General features: G+C 35.4%; 1 protein-coding gene across 4 annotated transcripts in view; it reads right to left on the bottom strand.

The window, feature by feature from the left end:
• EEF1AKMT2 (EEF1A lysine methyltransferase 2) overlaps window positions 1-23757 on the bottom strand; it is a 73503-nt gene that overhangs the window by 37217 nt on the left and 12529 nt on the right. For 2 of the 4 annotated variants that reach the window (XM_017647911.3, XM_017647925.2), the window contains exons 4-6: window positions 19235-19342; window positions 16677-16893; window positions 9433-9832 (exon numbers count right to left, since the gene is read on the bottom strand). In XM_017647911.3, the coding sequence (XP_017503400.1) occupies window positions 9705-9832; window positions 16677-16893; window positions 19235-19342 (453 nt within the window). In that variant the 3' untranslated portion in view covers window positions 9433-9704. Of the gene's footprint in view, window positions 1-9432; window positions 9833-10772; window positions 10932-16676; window positions 16894-19234; window positions 19343-23757 lie in introns of those variants that run through there. The other 2 variants (XM_037011198.2, XM_017647918.3) reach the window with 2 other exon arrangements.

Here is a 23757-nt window from a genome sequence, read left to right as displayed (position 1 = left end):
CTGCACGTTGTAACACACTACTCCTTCTGTTACGTCCTTTCTGGTCTTTTTACCTTGTGTTCTAAAACCTTTCCACTGATGAAAGTGAGTTACAGCTCGGGCTGGAATCTCTCATTATGTATGAATGTGTGTCTGTGGGTACATCTCCCCCACATCTATATGCACACTCCCCGTTTAAGGGGTATTCTGGTTCTTGGAGACAAAGTTACTTTTTGATTCAAGCACTATATAAACCAAGTTTATTTTCATTGAAAAACCACCACAGCAGTGAGTTTAATGATACCAATCTAACTCCTTTGATATAAAATGAGAGTTGAAAGCAGCTTGAAGAGGAATGCCTATTGAAATCAACACATGTGAATCTGCACAGCTTTGTAACCAAACGTCTAGCACCATTGAGGTATGAAGCATGCCAGCTGGGACGGCATTGTGCACCATAAAGTGCGGGTTGTAAGCCTAAATCCTGAGCACAAACCCTGGTTTCCAAGTTGGCAGGTGCTAAAAACATAGCAAATGTCACACTTGCAACTCACTGGATGGAAGAGCTCTGAGTAAAGTAAGCTAAGAAGAACAGAGCAAGAGTTAAACTCACTCCAATTTGGTATTATCCTTTTTTTCCCCAAAGGTAACAGTGACTATTGGTGTTACGTGCTATATTAAGAAAACACACGCATGAAAAAACCCAGCCACCGAAAAGTTTGTGCATGGTAAATAAGCAAAAATAAGTATAATCAAGGCTTTTCACTGTGTACATTCAAAGTTACCGGCATATGTAAAACTTATCAAATCTATTTTACCGTTTTAATATTAAAATTCAAATGCATAATTAATTCCTGGCCTTTCCCTGACCTATTTATGATCTTAGCTTAAGTAAATCACCTATAACCTAGTTTGCCTCAGTTACTCCACCAAAAACATAACTAAAAACAAGTTACAGTATTTTCATATTGCTATACAATGAATTTAATCTAGAAAATATTTCAACAGTAAATCCAGACTAAAATGTTTATTTACAAATGAAAACCATTTCAATTTTCTTTTTTAAATATCCTTCAGAATTCAGATTTAGTATTTGAGATACCAGCTCAAAATTTAACTTAATTTTTCTCTTCTGTCAACTATCTACCATATAAGTCACTGCCTCAAGAAAAATCTATTTTTAACTCATCCCTGGTGATACGCTCCAAGCTACTGCTATCCTGCCTGGCCCTTATAATAATGAAACTGAGTGCATTTCATTTTCATTAGAGGAAACTGTGAAACTAGATACAGTTTGTGATTTCACAGAATTTAAATACCTCAGCTAAAGACCAAATCCCTTGGATTTAAAATATCAAGGAAAAAAAGTTAGTCTCCGGTTCCAATGAATAGAAGAACATTACTTGGAGCAGTATGAAAAGAAAATTTGTCCCACGTATTGTATTAGCCTCTGAATTTCTGAACTCTCCTCAGCAGTTTGTCAATCTTCTATTTTAACCAAAAGCAAAGATGTTTTATCATATCCATAACTGTTTATAAAAGGGAATAGCCTATTTGTACACACATACCCTACACCTGACCTGAAACAGAAAAGAACTGGTATGAAGAAGCTGGCTTGCTATTTTAAATACTACTTTACAGCTCTTGTTAATTTTCACAAAGAAACCCCCCAAAAAAAAACAAAAAATCTTGATCAAAAGTAGTTTATTCAACCATTGTACTGTTAAAATTACCTAACTTAAAAGTAGTGAAGCTTTGATTTTGTTCTGTCCTAATGGCATATGTACATAATATTGTACTGACCTCATCTTTGTATAAGTTTTTTAAATGGTCCAAAGACTTATGTAAGCTCTTTGAGGTTAACTAGAGAAAGTGACACTGCTGAGGCCAGTATTTCTAGTCATACAAAATACTTTAGATAATAAGATAGTCACTTAACCACCAATAAAAAAGTTAAATAAACAAATCTGAAAATCAAATGTTTCCTAGACTAGCATAAACAATTGATTCATTGCACTTTACCTACTATACTGTCAGTTCCAGTATAAACTAAAGTAAAATCAAATAAACTACTACTTAAAGTTTTACCCAATATCATTAAAATGCCACTGTGAATGGTGCTGTGAATTCAACATAAAGCAAGGGAACATGAACCACTGATCAAATCTGGATGATTCAAGGTGGAAATCAATGATAAAATCTTAGCCAACTGCTTACTAAATGCACAGTAAAAGACCCAAATCCAACTCAACAACTTTCATTACACCAATGCATGGTCATTTGGTGGACCTTCTCTGGGTTCCCTTGTTTGAAGTCACTGGAAATGATGCCTTGGCATTCAGACCTAATGGAAGGTTATCCTTGACCATTTGTCTTTAATTCAAATGCATCCACATTAACATTTTCCCCATCATACCTACAATTATTACTAAATGATTATCACTTAAACAGAAAATCATCTTAAATCTGAGGGGTGTTATTAGTCTGTGAAACACATCATTAAGGACATTTCATGAAAATCTGGCATCGTATCTTGTTTCCTTACTTCTTAACTAAATAAAAAGGTGCTTCAACACCAGCCCCATGCAGAGACCAGGAAGAAGGAGCTAGACAGTAACGACTTTTTAAAGAAGTCCCAAAAGGCACACCTATTCTAAACCTTCTCTCCTACGAATCTACTATCCCTCCTCCTCTTCACTCATCTGATCGTGCCTGGAATACAAATGCCTTACAGGGGACTGCATACATTAACTTGGTGGCACTGAGGGTTAAAATCCTGAGAATTCAATATATTAGCTTCAAAGGGAAAAAACGTCCTCAGAGAAAAAAAACAGTTATTTGGCATTGGTGCGTGCTAGGAATCATGCTAAACTGCTTTACATTTATTTTTTCACTGAATATTCACAACTCTATTACGCAAAGTCTACGTAACTGCCTCTCTCCCCACTGTATCAAACTGCTTCAGAGAAATGTACTGAAGAGAAACCAACTTTAAATAAGCATCTACTATAGGTACTTTGCTACCACTTTTGACATACTTCAATTCCATTCAAGGGATAAGCAACTCTAGGACAGACTGAGAACACCCCAGTGAAGCACAAGGCCTAAAAAGGGCAGACCAATGTACTACACGCTGGAGGAAGAGGCCTCGAAGCCCTGGGATTTTATGTCATCTGTGAGTGTGTAGTCTGTGTGTATTTGGGGTAGGGAAGAAACAATTAAGGAGATCCTTCAGATGATCACAATTCTGTTTAGGTCCAATGTGGATCTCAATCTTTCTATATATGTCAGATCAAAGTGAGCTAAACAACTAAATGTAAATTTTTCGTTTCTTGGATAAAACATCTCTATGGTCACATGAATATAAACTGAATTATCAAATATAAATCACAGACAACTCAAATCTAAAGTTTACCAATGAATGTGAAGACATTTTTATATTGAAAAATACTCCTGTGATTATTTCAAATGCTTTATTATATGTAAATACATTTTTTGCATATACATGAATAAATACCTTGGCTTAAAAGAACCATAGTGACCTAACAACTAACATTTAGCTAATGGACTGTTTAAACTCCCCATATGTAGTAGAAACTTATTTTGTAGGCCTTTCTCTAAACCTTAGATCAATTTCAGCAATTATGGACTGAATGTTTCTTATCCTCCCAAATTCCTACTTTGAAGCCCTCACCCTCAATGTGATGGTATTTGGGGGTTTGGGGAGGTATATTAGGGTGAGATGACATCATGAGGATGGGGCCCCTGTGATGGGATTAGTGCCCTTATAAGAAGAGACATCGGAGAGCTTGCCTGTGGGCACTCACTTTTCTCACCCCAAGCGTGCAAAAAGAGGTCACGTGAACAGACGAGGAGATGGCGGCTGTTTACAAGCCAAAATAAGAGGCCTCAGAATGAAACCTACCTTGCCAGCCCCTTGATCTTGGACTTCTCAGTCTCCAGAACTGGGAAAAACCAACCTATGTTATTTAAGCTCCTCAGTCTATGGCAGCCCAAGCAACTAACACAGGGTAGAGAAGAACTTTCAATATCACCACTGCTGAACACCCTTGTTTTGCAGGAAGAAAAACTAAAACCCAGAAAAGGAAAGTAACTTGCCTAAATTCCAATAATTTTTTTTCTTCCAAAATCTAGTATTAGAAAAGAGAGAATCATTTTTCTTTGATATTTAGTCTATTACTTAACAGATTTTAAACACAAATTTTCTGTTACTATAAAATGAGAGGAAACAAAATAAATTTCAAGTTCAGAAAGTAATACTGCATTTGTTCCAAGTTAAATCACTAATCAAATGGGTTTAATAACAAAATGATCTCCCTTACTTCTGGCTATATAACATCTTTATCATACAGAGATTCCAAGAGGAAACTTCACCTCACTAAATTGAACAAACCTTTGGAAAAGACAGGCTTATTTCATAGTGAGGTCCAGAGGAATTCCCCTCACAGTTCAATCCAGTTAATTGACTCTTTAATTAAACAATAAGCACAATTGGCACTTCCAACTAAAAACCATATGGAATTCCGTCCTAGCTCTTAATAAATATATGATCAATGATGTGACCAACTGATTCTTTCATGAAATCAGAGCTTTCCATCTAGACCTGTTAGGATTTCCAAGAGGGAATAAACAGCTGTGACTTGTGTGCCTTGCTTCTGACTGCTTCTCAAAAATCAACAAATATTATTCTCATTCAAAACAATGGTATAAAAGCAGTTTCAGTGAATCACAAATGGACCTCAAAGGCTCTATTTATAACAACACAACATGTAGTTTTCACTCACAATTTCAGGCCTTTCTTCCAAAACTTGCATACAGTTCTTTAATTCAGCCCAGCATGTTTTATTATAAAATACCATATTATGATTTTCCCCATTCAGACTCTAACAAGGCTCCTTATTGAGGACATGGAAGGAAAACCTAATTATTGCTGCTTCAGTGCTTCTAAATTTATTTCATTACCAAAATCAACAATGTAGGAACTATATGCTGTCACAGAAAGGCAGACGCATATGGAATGTAAACTGCTCTTCCTGTACTCTTCCCCCTCAAGTCCCATGGTTGGAAATCATCCTAACATTTTTCATCCTAACATTTTTTTTTTAAGCCAGGATGTACTAAAATTAGATGGGAACAAAGGACTGCCATTTTCATATCAGAAGATGTGTTAGGAGGAAAATATGAACTGGCAGCACCCACTCCTTCTGACTATTCCCTGTCTCTGAAGTAGTAAGGAAGTCAACAGCAGAGAAACTACAACCATCTCAACCGTGCTTCTCTTCTGCTACAATCACTGAATAATGATAAACTGCTTCAACTGGAAGTACACTAACGAAGAGTGAAAAATACAGTCCTTGGTCCCCTTATTCAAAGAGAGTATTTTCATATTTCTTTCTAAGCCCCTCAGATAATATTTAGGATACGCTAATTGCTGGTTCAAGTGTAAATTTTTAGGTATTTGGGGAAATAAATGTGCTAGATTCTCTTCTTAAAAGCTTCTGGATAGCATGCATAATAAAGATCACTCAGTATACAAGGACAATTTCCTGATGCAGTAATACTACATACTTAGAAACATAACAGAATTTAGAAACATAACAGATATTCAGGACGGCCACTTAAAAATGAAAAAAGTAGATGTGTTTCTTTATATCTTCCTTTCATAAACTAGGCAAGTAATTTGCAAATACTTCAAGACATGATTGATCTCTTGGTTTTAAGTCTTTCTTACAATGGTATCAGCATGACAAAAGTATATTCTGCCAGCCTCCACATCCCAGTTTTTGAAGTTCTACTCCATAAAAGCGGGATATTGATACATTCATGTCTTCAGAATTATTCCTATTTTTTAAATTTGGTTTCCCTGGGCGAAAACTACAGGTCCACTCAGTGACAGCTCAAAATTCAGTTAGAGAAGCCCTTTTAATGATTAGTCTAATGCACTGTGTTGTAAAGATTTTTAAAACTCAGTAAGTACTGACTCAAGCTCTCTTTTTTTCCTGGTTACTGGAGCCCATCTTGACATCTAAGCTGGAAATGAATGATCTTTCAACAACACTCCAGGGATTTTGCGAAGGTCAGATTCAATCATTCATTAGGCTTCTTACCCCTCGCTTTTCAGAGGTCCATTGTAGAGCTGGTTTTATTCAGCATTTATGTGGCCTGTGGGCTTGAGTATTTGTCTGCTTAATGCTGAGTTTCATTTCTATGCCCCTAACATAGGAATCCATCAATTGACCAAAGAATTTCAAACTATTCTTTTACTTTTCTAACAAATTGCATGGTGTGTATGAAGAATAAATTAGCATTAATTCTCTTCCATTAACTGTTAATAAAACATCTCATGTGCTCTCCCTTTGTCTAAGGACATCTCTGTTTCCTGCCTAACCAAGAGAAATGACAAGGGTTTCCTAATTTTTCCCACTATGCAATTGTCCTCCAACCTACCACGCTCCTCAGCTCCCACAATCAAGCTCTAGGTCATGGGCAGCCTCCTTCCAGGCACATGTCCGAGACAAGACTCTGTTCAGAGTCCATCAATGCTCCCCCACCCCGCCCCCCAGTTACTACTGTGGAACACAAGACACTTGGTCTCTTGCTCTCAGAGCAGAAGGCTATCTCTGGAGCACACACGCTCTAGCTCACAGTGCCAAAGACAGGAAATCAAACCCAGTTCTCCCCACAGCCTTAGAATACTGGCCTGGAGAGCAACTAATTTTCCACACTGGTATATATTCTCATTGTAGTCTACCAGACACACACAGGCACACATAAATATATAAAAATAAATTATTTAAGAAAATATAAAGTCTAGTAACATAGGCAGGGATACTCCTTTTCTTTGCATATCAATTTAAGGAAAATTATTTAAAAGCCATATAAAACTTAATTACTATTATAGGTTCCTTTAAAATTAAGATTTCTATTATACTCTGGATGAATGTGAATTAAGGTCAATATATAGCATACTACAGTACCATAATATTATAAAAATAAATAAATGAAAAACATTATTCTTACAGTCTTTTGTGTATGTTTACCTCCCTTCTTCCCCCAAAAGGAGTGGAAAGATTGCATGCGTATCACAGACAAAGAAGAAAGGCAAACTAGCACTACGACAATGGGGAAAAAATCATTCAAGGACAGTTTGTACTTATTTTTAAATGGCTGTAGTCGAGCTGCAAAGAGTAGTGTCAGGTCTGATTCTCATATGCATAACTGCCAGTTCCAAAAGCAACTCTTAACTTGTGCACCTGGCTTAAAACAAAATGCTCTGAAAACTTCCTATTTCTTAACTGGTGTAACCACCCATTCAGGCCACAAATGCCTTTGGACTTGCACACACACTTCCCACACCCTGAAGTGGCCTGTCACATGGCAGTGACATCATAATGAGAAGCAACAGTGCTGCGCAGGCTCCATACAGAAATTGTGTTTGCATTTCAAACAAGTTTCCTCAAAGTAAGAGAGTCTTTTGATTAGATAAATTACAATTCCAACTTCTCCAGAGAGAACAGCTTTCACTACATAACTTACTGCCTCCTTTCATAATCATAACTGTGCAATTTCTTTCAGTTACCCACATACTCATATGATTTAACAAACTAAATTTAATAATCATGTATTTATGACTTGTTTCAGTAACTTGGGGACATTCACTAGCTTGCTTTTTAAAGCACAGTATTACTTGAAAATACTGATTTGTTGCTAGCATTTTTGGACCTTCTATTTGTTCTGATTTCAACCTCCGAGAAGCTGGTTTCCAGCAGGATTAAACTGGTAAGAAGAGGCGGCAACTCTTCTCCTAGCCTTATCAACAGCTCCAGGATTGTGAAAAGAATTCATCTTTGCAAATGAAACATACATACCCCCCAGGACAGTGTGACTCAAGGAACTTTTCAACAAAGGCCCACTCCATGCTATCAGTCACTCAGACCAAATGTTTAAGTCTGACCCCACAGAAGGGCAATTTTGCTGGCTTGGTGCTTTCAAATTATATGTACTTAAGAACCCAAAATTTTCAAAAAGTACTTATATACTATTATCATATTTGAAATCAAGAAATAATAATGTGAAAGAACAAAAGACCAGATCTCCTCAATAAATTATAGAACTCCTTATGTTTCTATGATTTAAGACCCCAAGTCTAGTTTGAAAAAACCAACACAATTTCTTTACAAGTTTAAATCACATGTATTTTGAAGCAATTTCTCACTTTTTACATGTTAAAAACCAAAACTTTTCAAAAAACATTTTCTGCGTCTGAAATTTTATGTAAATGTCTTGAGCTATCTTGTGCAAGTCAGGTAGTAATCCTAATAACAGTTGACTGAAGTTGATCTAAATCAAACCACTACCTTCCACCTCCACCCACAACTCCAGAACAAAAAAAAAACAAAAACAGCAAAATGCTGGACTTACTCATTACCTGAGTAATATTTGCCAAACTAACAAAAACTATTTTTTTATAACCTAACAGGCCCAAAAAGCTAAAAACCATCAAAAATGGTATCACTTTCTTAAAAACTCGTACTATCACTCCAAAATTAAATTTGCCCAAATACAAAATGGCATCCAATATTAATATACCTCATCTTTTCAAAAACATCAACAAACTGTTTCTCTTACCAATTAGACCTAATTAGAACATCTTTGTCCCTATGTCTCCACAGGCTTACACACACACACATTACACCACCCTTTCACATAATGACACAATTCAGTTCTTGACTAGGCAAGCCTTTTAAGACAAGTAGGGAAATGGTGAAAAGTAATGAAGGATGACTCACTATTCTCACGGTCCACAGATCAACACCGTCACTAGCCAGGATCTGCAGAGCTTTTAAAATAAACTTCCAACTTCTCTAACAGTATTTATTAGTACAAGTCCTAGTGTCCCAGTTGAACTGTAAAAAAGAATGGGCTTTAGGGTCAGACCTAGAGAAGAATTCTGTCTCCATCCTGTATTGGCCCTTCGATATGTAAAAATATGAATAAGTAATACCCATCTAAAGAAGACACTGGAAGGATTCCATAACTTAGTAAGATAATAAAACTTAACACAGTGCTAGCAAATAACAGAATCTCTTAGTGGCCTTTCCTACTACCTATTCATCCCTCCCAGTACATAAAACACCATCAACCACAAAATACAAGCTCAATAAATATTTCTTGAGCAACTAATACATCTATCTGATTTTGTTAAGTTCTGTAAGTGAAAACTAGGGGAATTTCTCAGGTATTAAGTAATTTTAAAAAAATAACCACCATTCAACCCAAAATAGTATACTTATTATGTTTCATAAATAGTCTGATAAAACATTAAGAAAGTTTGTTTTGTTTCCTATTATGGCCTTGCTATGGTTTGGACAAATTTTAATAAGTAGCTATATTCAACTCAACTTTTATCAAGGCACAAAAATCAAGAATACATGCCTTCTGTAAATGCATTTACTGCTTTAAAGTTTTTAAGTGTTCAGCAAGTACAGGGAAGTTTTTTAATCAAAAGGAAAAATATTTACATTTCAAATACAAAAGAAAACTTGAAATTATTCTTGGTTGATCTCTAATTCCCAACCACTTACATGTTCATATTTTTACCAACCCATTAAATCTTTCCAACATGTGCATCCTGTGGACTTACTAAGCATTTTTTTGTACTTGAGTTTTCTGTGTCATGTTTACTTTGATATGGAGCTTCCTCTTTAAAAGCTAACTGAATTTGTCCAATGAGAAGTCTCACGTTTTTGGAAAACCAATGCTGCTACACTGTTTCCAGATCTGCCTCCAAAGTTGAACTTGGGTGTAGGCAGCTCTTCGAAAAGTTCAAATCCTGCCAGACAAAATTCAAATACTATTATTAGGGATTGAATCCTGCAGTTAAGGGAAATTTGTATTAACAAAGTACTTGCAAATCCTTTATGAAACCATGATTCCAAACTCTGAATTATGACTGGATTTCACTTTATGGCTTATCAATTGTACTGTATGTGTAGTATATTTGTGTATATATAGCAAGAATACTTTGCACTGAACAAGGAACAGACAAGACCAAAAACAACTTGCAGAAAAGAGGCTTTCCATCCATCTCTCATTTCCTCCACTTCCTGTTATCACCTCTTCAGCTCCACACCTCCTTCAGCCTACTTCACCGCCTAGTTTGTAGGAAGCAGCTACCATGGACTGAGGTCCTACCATGTATCAGGCACTGTTCTGAATGCCTTATGTGTAGAAACTCAAATCACATAACACATACAAAAGCTGTTAATACAGAAAGGTTAAATTACATGGAAATAAAAATGAATTTGTATTAGATGAAAAGCTCCTGGAAATGGATGGTGGTACTTGTACAACAATGTGAATGTACTTCATGCCATAGAACTATACACTTAAAAATGGCTAAATCTTTTGTTATATATATTTTTACCGCAATTAAAAAAAAAAAAGTTTGTAACCGAAGATCAAGACCCAAACTGAATTAATGAAAGGTGTGGGAAGACAAGGGAGTAGTAGCTTTCAAAGTAGCATTGTGTGATTCAAAACAAAACATGGATCCAGAAGTCTTGGGTTCAAATCCCAGCTCTACCACTTACTAGGTGAAAGATACGCTGGTCAAGTTACTTTAACAAAGATCCTTAGTTTCTATGCAAGAAGGTTACAGATACCAATGCCCCTATCTAAGTCCTAGTGATTTAGTGAGGATCAAATAAGATAACGTGGCATTTTCTTAAATATAAAACAAAATGGAAATTTAATGTTTTATTATTTTGTTAAAAAAAAAAATAAGACAAGGCTGCAACGTCACTTTTAGTTGACCATGGTTTTGCCTCAGTAATGGGACTATTTGCTTGGGAGGTATTTTTTTTATCTTTTGGGCAGGGAGGTGGTGTGTATTTTCTGTTTTCAAACCTTCAGCTTCAGCTCAAATAACTCTAACAGAAAGAAAGGTTAGAAAGGATATATATTATTGCATCAATTGACCTTTTATACTTTGTTTCATTATAAATTCTAGTTCCTATTCCTAATCAAACTTCACCAAATCTTAGATAACTAAATATTAAAGTTTTGTTAAAAGCTGATAATAGGAAAACTTTTCCAAAGGAGGACAGACGTTTTAAATAACATGATATACCTTAACACTAGAAAATGGAACCACTATGGTAGGTACATGGGTACACGCCCTTATCTTTTTTTTGAAATTTTACATATGGCTACAATACGTCACAATAAAAATTTTCAAGAAAAATAATCTCTGTGAATTTTCCAAAACTAATATTTTTAACTCCTTGGATAACCCTACAGAATTGAAGTTATTTTTTAATGGAAAATATTCAAAATATTAAGTGATTATATTCCAGTGATAGATAATAAATGATTTTGAATAGTATAATCTACATGCTTAGATGTTGGGGTTGATTTTTTCTAATTAATCTGTATTACTTTTACAGTAAGATAAATTTTTTTGTTTTTTTTTAATTTGGTAGTTGTAAAAAAGTCAAATTTTCTGGACATCAAATTAGAACATCAAATATCTGACAAGTAATCCATGTAATCCTCACCAAAACAAATAAAAACACAAAATGTTTATATAAATATATAGGAAAACTGCAAGAATCCTTTCAACAGTTTTATCAACATTTATGCTTCAAATAAGTAAAGAAGCAAAGAACCTTAAAAGAATAAAAAGAACCTTTATTCTATGTGAAAGGGACTATGGAGGTCAATCTTGAGAAGCCAGTGACAACACCCTCAGCAGTTCAGCAGTGATGTGTGGCTGCATATTCTGTTAGTATCCTGTATCTAACTCCAAAAACCACTTCCTAAGAGACATATGCCTAAAAAACATCTTCAGTGATATGTCATTACTTAACATTTCCTGTTGTCACATTTTACTTAAATTCTGTATTAAGCTTAAAATTGATCATAAGTTAAAGAACTTAACTTTTAACTTATGAGAACTCAGTAGTTCTCAGACACAGACACACTTTTAAGCACTCTTTACCAGGCCCAACGTCTGTTCCTCATTATCAAGGACAGACAAATATGTTATTGTCTGGTGGTTCCAGGGGTAAAAGAGAACACCTGTATTTAAAAACCAGGAAAGGAACTTGCCCTACACAGTGTAACTTTGAGCATTTATTAAAACTGTCAAGCTTCAGGAAGAGGGAAAGACTACTGATACAGGCCCACAACATTTCTAAAGGAAACAAATTTAACATGGAAGATAATAAAATTAATGACATAAAATAAAAGACAATAAAATCACATACAATTCTTGCTTCCCAGACAAAACAGTAATGAAGCCTCAGGTTCACATTTCAAGCCTCAAACACTTCAGATTTACAATACATAACCTGCCTAAGCCACTGACTGCAATAAAAAGACACATGATAAGTCTTCTCCCTACTAATGTCTATGCCTTTAGTACCAAAAAGAAACAAATGCTAAGATAATGTGCATGCAATTTGGTCACAAATGCATTTCCTATTTGCTTGTGACAACTGAGGCTCAAAATTTAACAAAAATTTAGTATCATAGCATTTATTAATATTCTATCCTTAAAAATTCCTCCCATTCCTTTAAAAAACTACAGATTCTCAATTCGCACAAGATCTTAGTAGACACAACACTAATACTACATTACTAATAGGGCAAAAGAGGATCCTGTCCTTACATCAAAACTCAGAAAATGGTAAAAATTTCCTCAACAGACTAAAGTTCCTATATTTTGTTTCTGGGCAATGTTAAAAATAATTGTTCTACATATGCTAAAAAACAAAACAAATCCTAAGTACTAAATGACCACTAGCAAGACATGCAATGTATGTATAAAATTAAAATTCTCATCATGTAAGAATTCCATTTGTATTATTACTCAATACTATTATTACCAATCACCAATAGATCGTGCACTAAAGTCACAAGCATAATATATGTGTTTTCTTTGATTCTCTAAATAGCAGATTATAGAGCTTAAGTAAAGAACTTAATTTTTATAGGCTCAAATTTTTAGTACTTAACTGCCAGGATTTCTTGGAAAATACTAAAAAGAACCTGTATCTCAACCAATATTATGTCTTTATTTTTTGCATATACAATTAAAAGTATTACCAAGAAAAAGCCCAAACATATGGAGGCTTAATAACATGCTCCTAAATAATCAATGGATCAAAGACCAAATAAAAAGAGATCAAGCAAAATACAGAGACAAATGACAACAGTAATTCAACACCACAAAATCTGTGGGATGCCACAAAGGCTGTGCTAAGATGGAAGTATATTGAAATACAGGCCTACCTCAGGAAAGAAGAACAATCCCAAATGAACAGTCTAAACTAACAATTAACGAAACTAAAAACAGAAGAACAAATGAGGCCCAAAGTCAGCAGAAGGAGGGACATAATAAATATTAGAGCAGAAATAAATAAAATCAAGAAGAATAAAACAAGAGAAAGAGTCGATGAAAGCATCAGCTGGTTCTTCGAGAAAATAAACAAAATAGACATCTAGCCAGACTTATCAAGAAAAGAAGTCTACACACAAACAGAATCAGAAATGAGAAAGGAAAAATCACTACGGACACCAAAGAAATACAAAGAATTATTAGAGAATATTATGAAAAATTATATGCTAACAGACTGGATAACCTAGAAGAAATGGACAACTTTCTAGAAAAATACAACCTTCCAAGGCTGACCAAGGAAGAAACAAAATCTGAATAGACCAATTACCAGCAAGGAAATGGAATCAGTAATCAAAAAACTACCTAAGAACAAAACTCCTGGACCAGATAGTTTCACTGCTGAATTTTATCAAACATTTAGTGAAGACCTAATACCCATCCTCCTTAAAGTTTTCCAAAAAGTAAAAGAGGAGGGAATACTCCCAAACTCATTCTATGAGGCCAGCATCACTCTAACACCAAAACCAGGCAGATACCGCAAAAAAAGAAAATTACAGACCAATATCCCTGATGAACATAGATGCAAAAATACTTAACAAAATATTAGCAAACCGAACTCAAGAATACATCAAAAAGATCATCCATCATGACCAAGTGGGGTTCATCCCAGGGATGCAAGTATGACACAACATTCGAAAATCCATCATCATCACCATCCACATCAACAAAAAGGACAAAAACCACATGATCATCTCCATAGATGCTGAAAAAGCATTTGACAAAATTCAACATCCATTCATGATAAAAACTCTCAACAAAATGGGTATAGAGGGCAAGTACCTCAACATAATAAAGGCCATATATGACAAACCCACAGCCAACTTTATACTTAACAGTGAGAAGCTGAAAGCTTTTCCTTTAAGATCAGGAAAAGACAAGGATGCCCACTCTCCCCACTTTTATTCAACATAGTACTGGAGGTCCTAGCCAGGACAATCACACAACACAAAGAAATAAAAGGCAACCAGATTGGCAAGGAAGAAGTCAAACTGTCCCTGTATGCAGATGACATGATATTGTACATAAAAAACCTTAAAGAATCCACGCCAAAACTACTAGATCTAATATCTTAATTCAGCAAAATTGTGAGATACAAAATTAATACACAGAAATTTGTTGCATTCCTATACACTAATGATGAACTAGCAGAAAGAGAAATCAGGAAAACAATTCCTATCACAATTGCATCAAAAAGAATAAAATACCTAGAAATAAACCTAACCAAGGAGGTGAAAGACCTATACTCTGAAAACTACAAGACACTCATGAGAGAAATTAAAGAAGATACTAATAAATGGAAACACATCCTATGCTCATGGATAGGAAGAATATTGTCAAAATGGCCATTCTGCCTAAAGCAATCTACAGATTCAATGCAATCCCTATCAAAATACCAACAGCATTCTTCAACGAACTAGAGCAAATAGTTCTAAAATTCATATGGAACCACAAAAGACTGCGAATAGCCAAAGCAATCCTGAGAAGGAAGAATAAAGTTAGGGGCATTATGCTCCCTGACTTCAAGCTCTACTACAAAGCCACAGTAATCAAGACAATTTGGTACTGGCACAAGAACAGACCCAATGGAACAGACTAGAGAGCCCAGATATAAACCCAAGCATATATGGTCAGTTAATATATGATAAAGGAGCCATGAATATACAATGGGGAAAAGACAGATTCTTCAACAACTGGTGTTGGCAAAACTAGACAGCTACATGCGAAAGACTGAAACTGGATTATTGTCTAACCCCATACACAAAAGTAAACTCAAAATGAATTGAAGACCTGAATGTAAGTCATGAAACCATAAAACTCTTAGACGAAAAACATAGGCAAAAATCCCTTAAATATAAACATGAGCAACTTTTTCCTAAACGCATCTCCTTGGGCAAGGGAAACAAAATAAAAAATGAACAAATGGGACTACATCATGCTAAAAAGCTTCTGTATAGCAAAGGACCCCATCAGCAGAACAAAAAGGCATCCTACAGTATGGGAGAATATGTTTTTAAACGACATATCCGACAAGGGGTTAACATCCAAAATATATAAAGAACCCATACACCTCAACACCTAAAAAGCAAATAACCCTATTGAAAAATGGGCAGAAGATATGAACAGACACTTCTCCAAAGAAGAAATTCAGATGGCCAACAAACACATGAAAAGATGCTCCACATCACTAATGATCAGGGAAATGCAAATAAAAACAACAATGAGATTATCACCTCACACCAGTTAGGATGGCCAACATAGAAAAGACTAGAAACAACAAATGCTGGCAAGGATGCGAAGAAAGGGGAACCCCCCTACACTGCTGATGGGACTGTTAACTAGTTCAACCATTGTGGAAAGCAGTATGGAGGTTCCTCAAAAAACTCAAAATAGAAATACCATTTGACCCAGGAATTCCACTCCTAGGAATTTACCCTAAGAATGCAGGATCCCAGTTTCAAAAAGACATATGCACCATGTTTATTGCAGCAATATTTACAATAGCTAAGAAATGGAAGCAACCTAAGAGTCCATCAATAGATGAATGGATAAAGAAGATGTGGTACATATACACAATGAAATATTAATCAGCCATAAGAAGAAAACAAATCCTACCATTTGCAACAACATGGATGGAGCTGGAGGGTATTATGCTCAGTGAAATAAGCCAGGAAGAGAGAGACAAGTACCAAATGATTTCACTCATATGTGGAGCTTAAGAACAAAGCAAAAACTGAAGGAACAAAAAAACAGCAGCAGAATCACAGAACCCAAGAATGGACTAATAGTTGCCAAAGGGAAAGGGACTGGAATTAGGGGGGAGGGAAGAGAGGGAGAAGGGGAATAAGGGGCATTACCATTAGCACACATAATGTGTGTGGGGGGGGGCACAGGGAACGCACTACAGCACAGAGAAGACAAGTAATGACTCTATAGCATCTTACTACGCTGATGGACAGTGACTGTAATGGGGTATGTGGGGGGACTTGATAATGGGGGGAATCTAGTAACCACAGTGTTGCTCACGTAATTGTATATTAATGACACAAAAAAAATTATGATGAAAAAAAAAGTATTACCAAGGTTATTAATGGATAAAGGCAGAAAATTCCCACAAATGAAAAGTAAAACCCTGTAACACCAAGAAATAAAAAAACCTATTTAAGTGCATTAAACCTAAGGCAAGCACACATTTAAACAACATATAGCCATTTACCTTCACTGAATTCATTTAGCAACTCTTCCTTGGTCCAATTACATGAGGTTATTAGAAAAAAGCCTTTCACTTTCAACACCCTGGAGAGAGATTTCACATACTGCTTCCTCTTCTCAACTGCATTGTCAGGATTAAGGCTTACAGCATCGAAAGTCCCTTTGTCAATACAAATGTGAAATCCAGACAGCTTTGTAGAAGGATTCAAAAAGTCTTCTACCTATATTAAAAATCAATGTCTATATGAAAACAATCTTTATTGAATTAAGTGACAATCTGTAAAAAGGACCAATTAATTATGATGGCATTTTACATATAATAAACATTTTCAACTGTATAGCTAACATTTATGTGCTGATTCATTCCTAGAACATTAAAGCTAAGATTAGTGAGCAAGACTGATAAGTGTTACCTAGACAGTCCAAATCTCTACAAATTTGGAAACAAATCAAAGCCACATGTAGTGCCTAGTAATACTAGCACATGATACAGCTCATAAGCCTGGTTTATGAAAAACTTATTTCTGTCAAAAAGCAGAATATCTGACATAGTCTTTAAAATGACAACAATTATTTGGAACTCAAAGAGGTCACTGGAAATAAGACAATTATTAGCTGATAGTACTAGTTGTGTGACCTAAAGTAAATAAAGCAAATCAAAAGTTCTTTTCCCTTGATTCAGCAGCTCACAAAGCAAATAAAGGCTATAATGAATGGTACAAAGCTCAAATTAAATGACTGTTAAAAATGCGATGACTTAACTTTACAATATTCTGCACTTTAGATCTGGAAGTCAGACATCAGCATCTCATTCATTTTCAATAACCTACTGATACATTATAAGCATATGAAATAGTGATCTGCTGCAATTTCATAAACTAGTCACAATAATTTGCTAATAATGAACTTAATTCTGAAAAGCTACTTTGAAAAAGTAATTAAGCAATTAGCTCATGATTATTAATACAGCTCAATAAAGTATCATAGTGTATTATCTAAAACTCTTACTGTTTGACTTAAAAATGTGCATTTTATGTTTAATACATTTGAACATGGTTTTTTTTCCTTTTCCTCACACCATTGTATTCATTATACCTGAAGTAAAGTAACAGGCTAGACATATAATGCAAGACTCATCATCCTATAAGACCACAGGACAGTAAGTTTGGAGACATTCTGATCCTAAATGCCTGTTTAAAAATACTCATTTATTCAACAAATATATCATGGACACCTATTACATGCAAGGACTTTTCAGACCCTGGGAATATATATAACAGTAAACAAAACAGAAAAGGTCCCTGTATGAGAACATATATGCTCTCAAGCAAGAGACAGACAATAAATAAGCTAACCAAATAATTTCAGATAACATGCTATAAAGAAAATAAAAACAGAATAATGAAGACACTGAGTGGGAACAGTAGTATTTTGGAAAAGGTAGTCAGGAAAGGCTCTTTTAAGAAGGTAATACTTGAGCAGAGATCTGAATGATAAGAAATGAGCCTAACAAGCTAAGATCTGGGGCAGGAATATTGTAGACAGAGGGTAACAGGAGTAAAGACTGGAGAAGAACAGGCTAGACATGTTTCAGGAGCAGAAAGAAAGCCAGTGTGACCAGAGTACTGGTGATCCAGGAGTAAGGGGTAAAAAATAAGGGACTTTGTAAGGGTTAGATGGGGGTCCAGATTCTATGCTGAATACTATGGGGAAGCCCCTGGAGGCTTGTGAGCAAGTGACGACCTGATTTACATTTAAAAGATCACTCTGGCTGACCTGTAGAAATGGACTGTGGTGTGGCAAGAGTGGAAATGGGGAGGCCAAGTAAGAAGCTACTGCGGTTGTCCAGGCAAGAACTCAGAAGGTGGCTTGGACTTGGGAGGAAGCAGTGGAAATATCAAGGAATGACCACATTCCTGATATACTTTGAAGATAAAACCAACGTACTGGGTAGAGGATGTACAGGAAAGAGAAGAATCAATGATGACTCCTTGAGTTTGGGGTTAGTGCAGTATCATTAATAGAAATGGGAACAACTAGGGAAAAGCAGGCTTCAGGAGGAAACCAAGAGTTTCATTTTAGACTACACAAGAGAACTTAGCCTTCCTAGTGAACTGTAGAATATGCAGTTTTTATATAATCCTAGAGCTAAGAAAAGAATCTTGGGCTAGACATATAATGCAAGACTCACCATCTAACAAGACCACAGGACACAAAAATAAACTAAGTAATCTTTGGTGGCATTATATCACTTTATACATTTACAACTTTTTGATCTAGCTAATCCAAGGTTAACTATTATTCGGGTTTACAAGCACAAGAAAAAGGGTGGGGAAGGGAGAAGGAAGTGAACTTGTACACAGGGAAGAGAAAATAACTTCCCCAAGCTGACTAGGTCAAAAGCTTTAATACAGTTACTTGAAAATGTTTGTTTGGATTATTTATGATTGATCTTTAATTCATATGTGTTCAAATATCTCAGAAAATTAATATATTCTAGAAATATTTAAACTTCATAGCTTTTATCATAAATAAAAATAGGTTACAGAAATATATAGTTACCTTCAACTTAATGTTAGATAAACCTTCTTTCTCTATGACACTTCCAGAAAGCTGTATTGCAGAAGATGAGTAATCAATTCCAGTAATATTAGAGAAACCAAATTTTGCCTAAAGACAGAGAAATAGTTTTATACTTTAGTTTTTAAAAGTTTTAACATACTGTTTTGCCTACGAATTTTAATATTCCTTTAGGACTGTGACTGTTTTTTTCTCTAACAGATCAAGTTACATATACTGCCCAATAATCTATAATGTTTGTTTCATTGTAGAACTTGTGACAATTCATTTACTTTCATATTATTTCTTTCAAAAGAATTTCATTTTCTCAAAGATAATGAGAAATACATGTATATTTCTGCCCTCAAGCAGAAAAACGTATATTAACTTCTAGTGCTGATATGCTATTAATTCACACATAAATCTGTCATAAATTTTACTTGACACAATTAAGTTACAAGAATAAATTAATTGCATATATAGTAAGTTTTTTATTTAAAAATTTTCCTTCAGTTTAATAATAAATTATACAATTTTCTACTAGTCATGTGATTATTAACCACCTTACAGCTGTATAGCATTTTTTGGTTTTGAAATATTTCATACATTCCAATAGATCTTTTCAAAAAGACCTGTGAAACAGGTTCAGCAGGTATTAGTATCCCCAAAGTGACAGGGAAAGTTCACTGGACTTAAAAGAGTTTTGAGAACAGAGCTGTGGTCCCAGCTGTTCTTACTGGCCACACAAACCCATCTAGGGTGTGTGAGCCCGGAGCAAAGAGCAGGATGGCTTCTGGTTCTCACCCGCTACCCACCAACTATGCTGAACATTTTTAGACTAATCAGGCTAAAGGTAATTTCAAAGGAAATCTGAAAAAGAAAAGAAGTTGCAAAGTACAGCATCGCCTGAAATTCTCTTCCTGCTTTTCACTATTTACTGAATGGTTATTTCCTTCAAAACAACCTACTCTGACACCACCAAGAATTACCTAGACTTTTCAACCTGTGGATAAAGTGAAGGTTCCTATGGCCAGGATTCTCACCTGGCCCTGATCGGTTAGCTCACTACACACATGTGGGCAATACATTCTTACTGACGCTATATAAAGAGGTCCCCCCAGTGCTCTGGGAGATACAGTGGCACGGCTGCAAGGCTACAGGGCTGCAGGAGAGCAGAGACTGGAGTGGAGGCAGTGCTGAGGACAGAGACTGAGACGGCTGTGGGTGCAGAGGAGCCCAAAGGCAGAGACAAGCTTGCTGCACGCAGACTTGCTGAGTGGATGGGATTCTAGTGATTGACCTGCCACTGTGGGAGTAAGTTGGGTATAAACCTTTCACCCCAACAACGTCCCAATGTCATTTTTCGGTCTCATTGAATCCATAGTGAACTTACCTGGGGCTGAAACCCACTGGCAAGACCCTAAGTGACAGACCCCTAATCTATGCTCAAGTAAACACACCAATCATTTTCCACAGAGCATTTTGCTCCCTTTGATTTTTATTTTTAGTCTTTAGCTCTGCTATCCCTTCTCTGACCCCAACCTCTAATTTTTTTAGGTGCCTCAGTCACTCCATGCTCTTTGAGATCTGCCTTTTTTCTCAGTTTCCCTCAATTCCTTCTCTAGCAGACTTAGAACCCAGGGTGATTCTATTAATTGACTCACCAGCTCCCTCTTTTCCCATGTCTGTTTACTCTTCCAGCAGAATTTATGAAAGTCATATGTAGATGTTTTAGGTTTCTAGAACAATCATCCAAAGTCTCAAACTATCACCAATATTTTTCACACTTAATTTGTGGCACTCAGTGAAAAATAAGCAGTCAAGGGAACAATAAATGACCAAAAACCAAGGTGGGGGAACTGGCAGAAGAAAAAGACCCACAGGAGACCCAAATAAAATAATGATCAGAAACAAATTTTAAAACAACTGAAATAAATGATGATTTGGAGAATTTTGACAGAGAATTGAAAACTACAATAACCAAGCAAATAACAGAAGAATGCAGCAATTACTAAATTCAAGGAGGACTTGACAGCAGAGTAAACACATACACACAAAAATAGGGAATTGGAAGAAAGGTCAGAAAAAACACCCCTGTTAAGCACAGAATGACAAAAGGATGGAAAATTAAAAACAAGAAAGAACATAAAAGACATAGTATTGCACAGATTATATGATCTAAAATATATATATAATCAAAATATTGGACAGGAAATGGTAACAGAGCAAAAAAGAAAATGGCATATGCCTGAGAATTTTCTAATACCAACAAAAGACCCCAGCCACAGATTCAAGAAGCTCTATAAACCCAAGGCATGATAAAAACAAAGAAAATCAGAACAGTATAATATATCTGATAAAAACAAAAAACAGAAAAATCTCAAAAGCATCCAGGGAGTGGAGGTAGGGTAATACAGGGGAACAGATTACCCTCAAAGACCAACAATAAGATTGACGCCTGACAATGAGTAGTAAGGTATGGAAGACAAAAGACAATGGAAGAAAAATGCCAATCTAAAATTATATGCACAGCCAAAAATATAGTAAGAGCCCATCAAAAACATAGGTGATCTTTTTCATAGGCGAAAAAGTAGTGAATGTCAACATGGCTGTTAGCATCACATAACAAAACATTTTGTGCCACAAAGACAAGTATACGCCACAAACTATTAAGTTTACTTGTTAAAGAAAAAACTAAATTTAATAAAAATCTCTGGATCAGAGGTCAGGAAACTTCCTCTTTAAAAGAACAGAGCATAAATATTTTAGGCTTTGCCAGTCATACAATCTCTGTCATAAACACTCAGCTCCACCATGCAGCACATAGACAGCCACGGTCAATATGTAAATGAATAAGCATGGCTGTGGTTCAATAAATACAGTTGGCCCTTCAACAACATGGGTTTGAACTGCACAGGTCCACTTATACATGGATTTTTTAAAATAAATGTACTGGAAATTTGGGGGAAACTTGTGACAATCTGAGAAAACATTTTCTTCTCTCTACTTATTGTAAGAATATAGTATATAATAAATATAACATACAAAATATGGGTTAATTGACTATGCTATTAGTAAGGCTTCTGATCAACAGTAGGCTATTAGTGGTTAAGCTTTTGGGGAGTCAGAATTTATACATGAATTTTCAACTGTGTTGGGGGTCGGCACTCCAACCCTTACATTGTTCAACTTTATTTATAAAAACAGGGGAAGCCCAGATTTAATCCTCAAACTGTAGTTTACGGACACTTATTCTAGATCTGACTTCCAACCTACAGAAAATATAGGGGACCAATAACAAGTTAAATGTTACAACAGAGATGCAGTTAGAAAAGCCACACAGTGGAAAAACATTTGGAATTAATCTACTATCTTCTGCAACAAATCAAAAAGTTAAATAAAGAAAAGGTGTAGGGAGAACCTGAAAGAGCCTTAAGAAATTATCCATCAACTGCAATATGTGGACTCAAAAGCAGAATAGAAATGAAGGAAGGAAAGTCAGTGAATCTGAAGACACATCAACAAAAATTACCAAATTCATCAAGAGGAAAATAATTGTAAAAAAATGAACAGAGCCTTAAGGATCTGTGGGACGGATGATATAAAAAGGTCTAACACTGATATTTACAGTCGAACAGAAGAGTGTGACACAGAAAAAAAAAACATCTGAAGAAATAAAAGCTGAAAAGTTCCCAACTCTGGCAAAACACTTAAGCCCTTGGATTGAAAGAGCTCAGCAAACCCCAAATAAGCACACAGAAGTCCAAGCAGCAGCACAACATGAACAAACAACTAAAAATTACTGACTAAAAACAGTGAAAAATGATGCACTACTTTCAGGAACACAACAATTCAAGTAACTGCAGATTTCTTATCAGAAACCATGGAGGTCAGAAAGAAGTGATACGATATTTTTAAAGTTCTGTATGAAAATAATTCTATATTCAGCAAAAATATCCCTCAGGAATGAAGATGAAATACGACATTCTCAGTTGAAGGAACACTAAGAAAATGTGTTGCCAGAAAACCTTCCCCCAAACGCATCCCACCACCAAACAAAACAAAACAAAACACCTTGGAAGACCAGGAATGAAGGAAGAGCAGCAAAAGTAAATATCTGAGTAAACAAAATTAGCTGTTATTCTATCGAGTGCTTTAAAATATATTTAATGTTTGAAAGGAAAAATTACAGCATTTTGTGATAGGATTTTCAATGTGCATAAAGGTAATATTTAAGACAATTACAATATAAAGAGGAAAAGTAAAAAAATAATATGTAGTAAAGTTTTTCACATTTCCACATTCCCCTTAAAACACTGATTCTAAGTAAACTGTGAAAAGTATGTATATTATAGTCAGTACACCAACCAATAAAGAAAACCACACAAAGAGATAGAGTCAAATCCTTATAGCAACCACTGGAAATGCTATGCAAAGATATATACACAAACACATTTATTTTAATTAAAATAGAATACTAAGAAATGCTCAAATAAACCAAAACAAGTGGAAGAGGAGAAGGAAGA

This window comes from Manis javanica, chromosome 7 (assembly GCF_040802235.1).
Source record: "Manis javanica isolate MJ-LG chromosome 7, MJ_LKY, whole genome shotgun sequence".
In the NCBI taxonomy this organism is placed as follows: domain Eukaryota; kingdom Metazoa; phylum Chordata; class Mammalia; order Pholidota; family Manidae; genus Manis; species Manis javanica.
The sequence above is the reverse complement of the archived record's forward strand: the minus strand, read 5'-3'. Positions and strand labels throughout refer to the sequence as shown.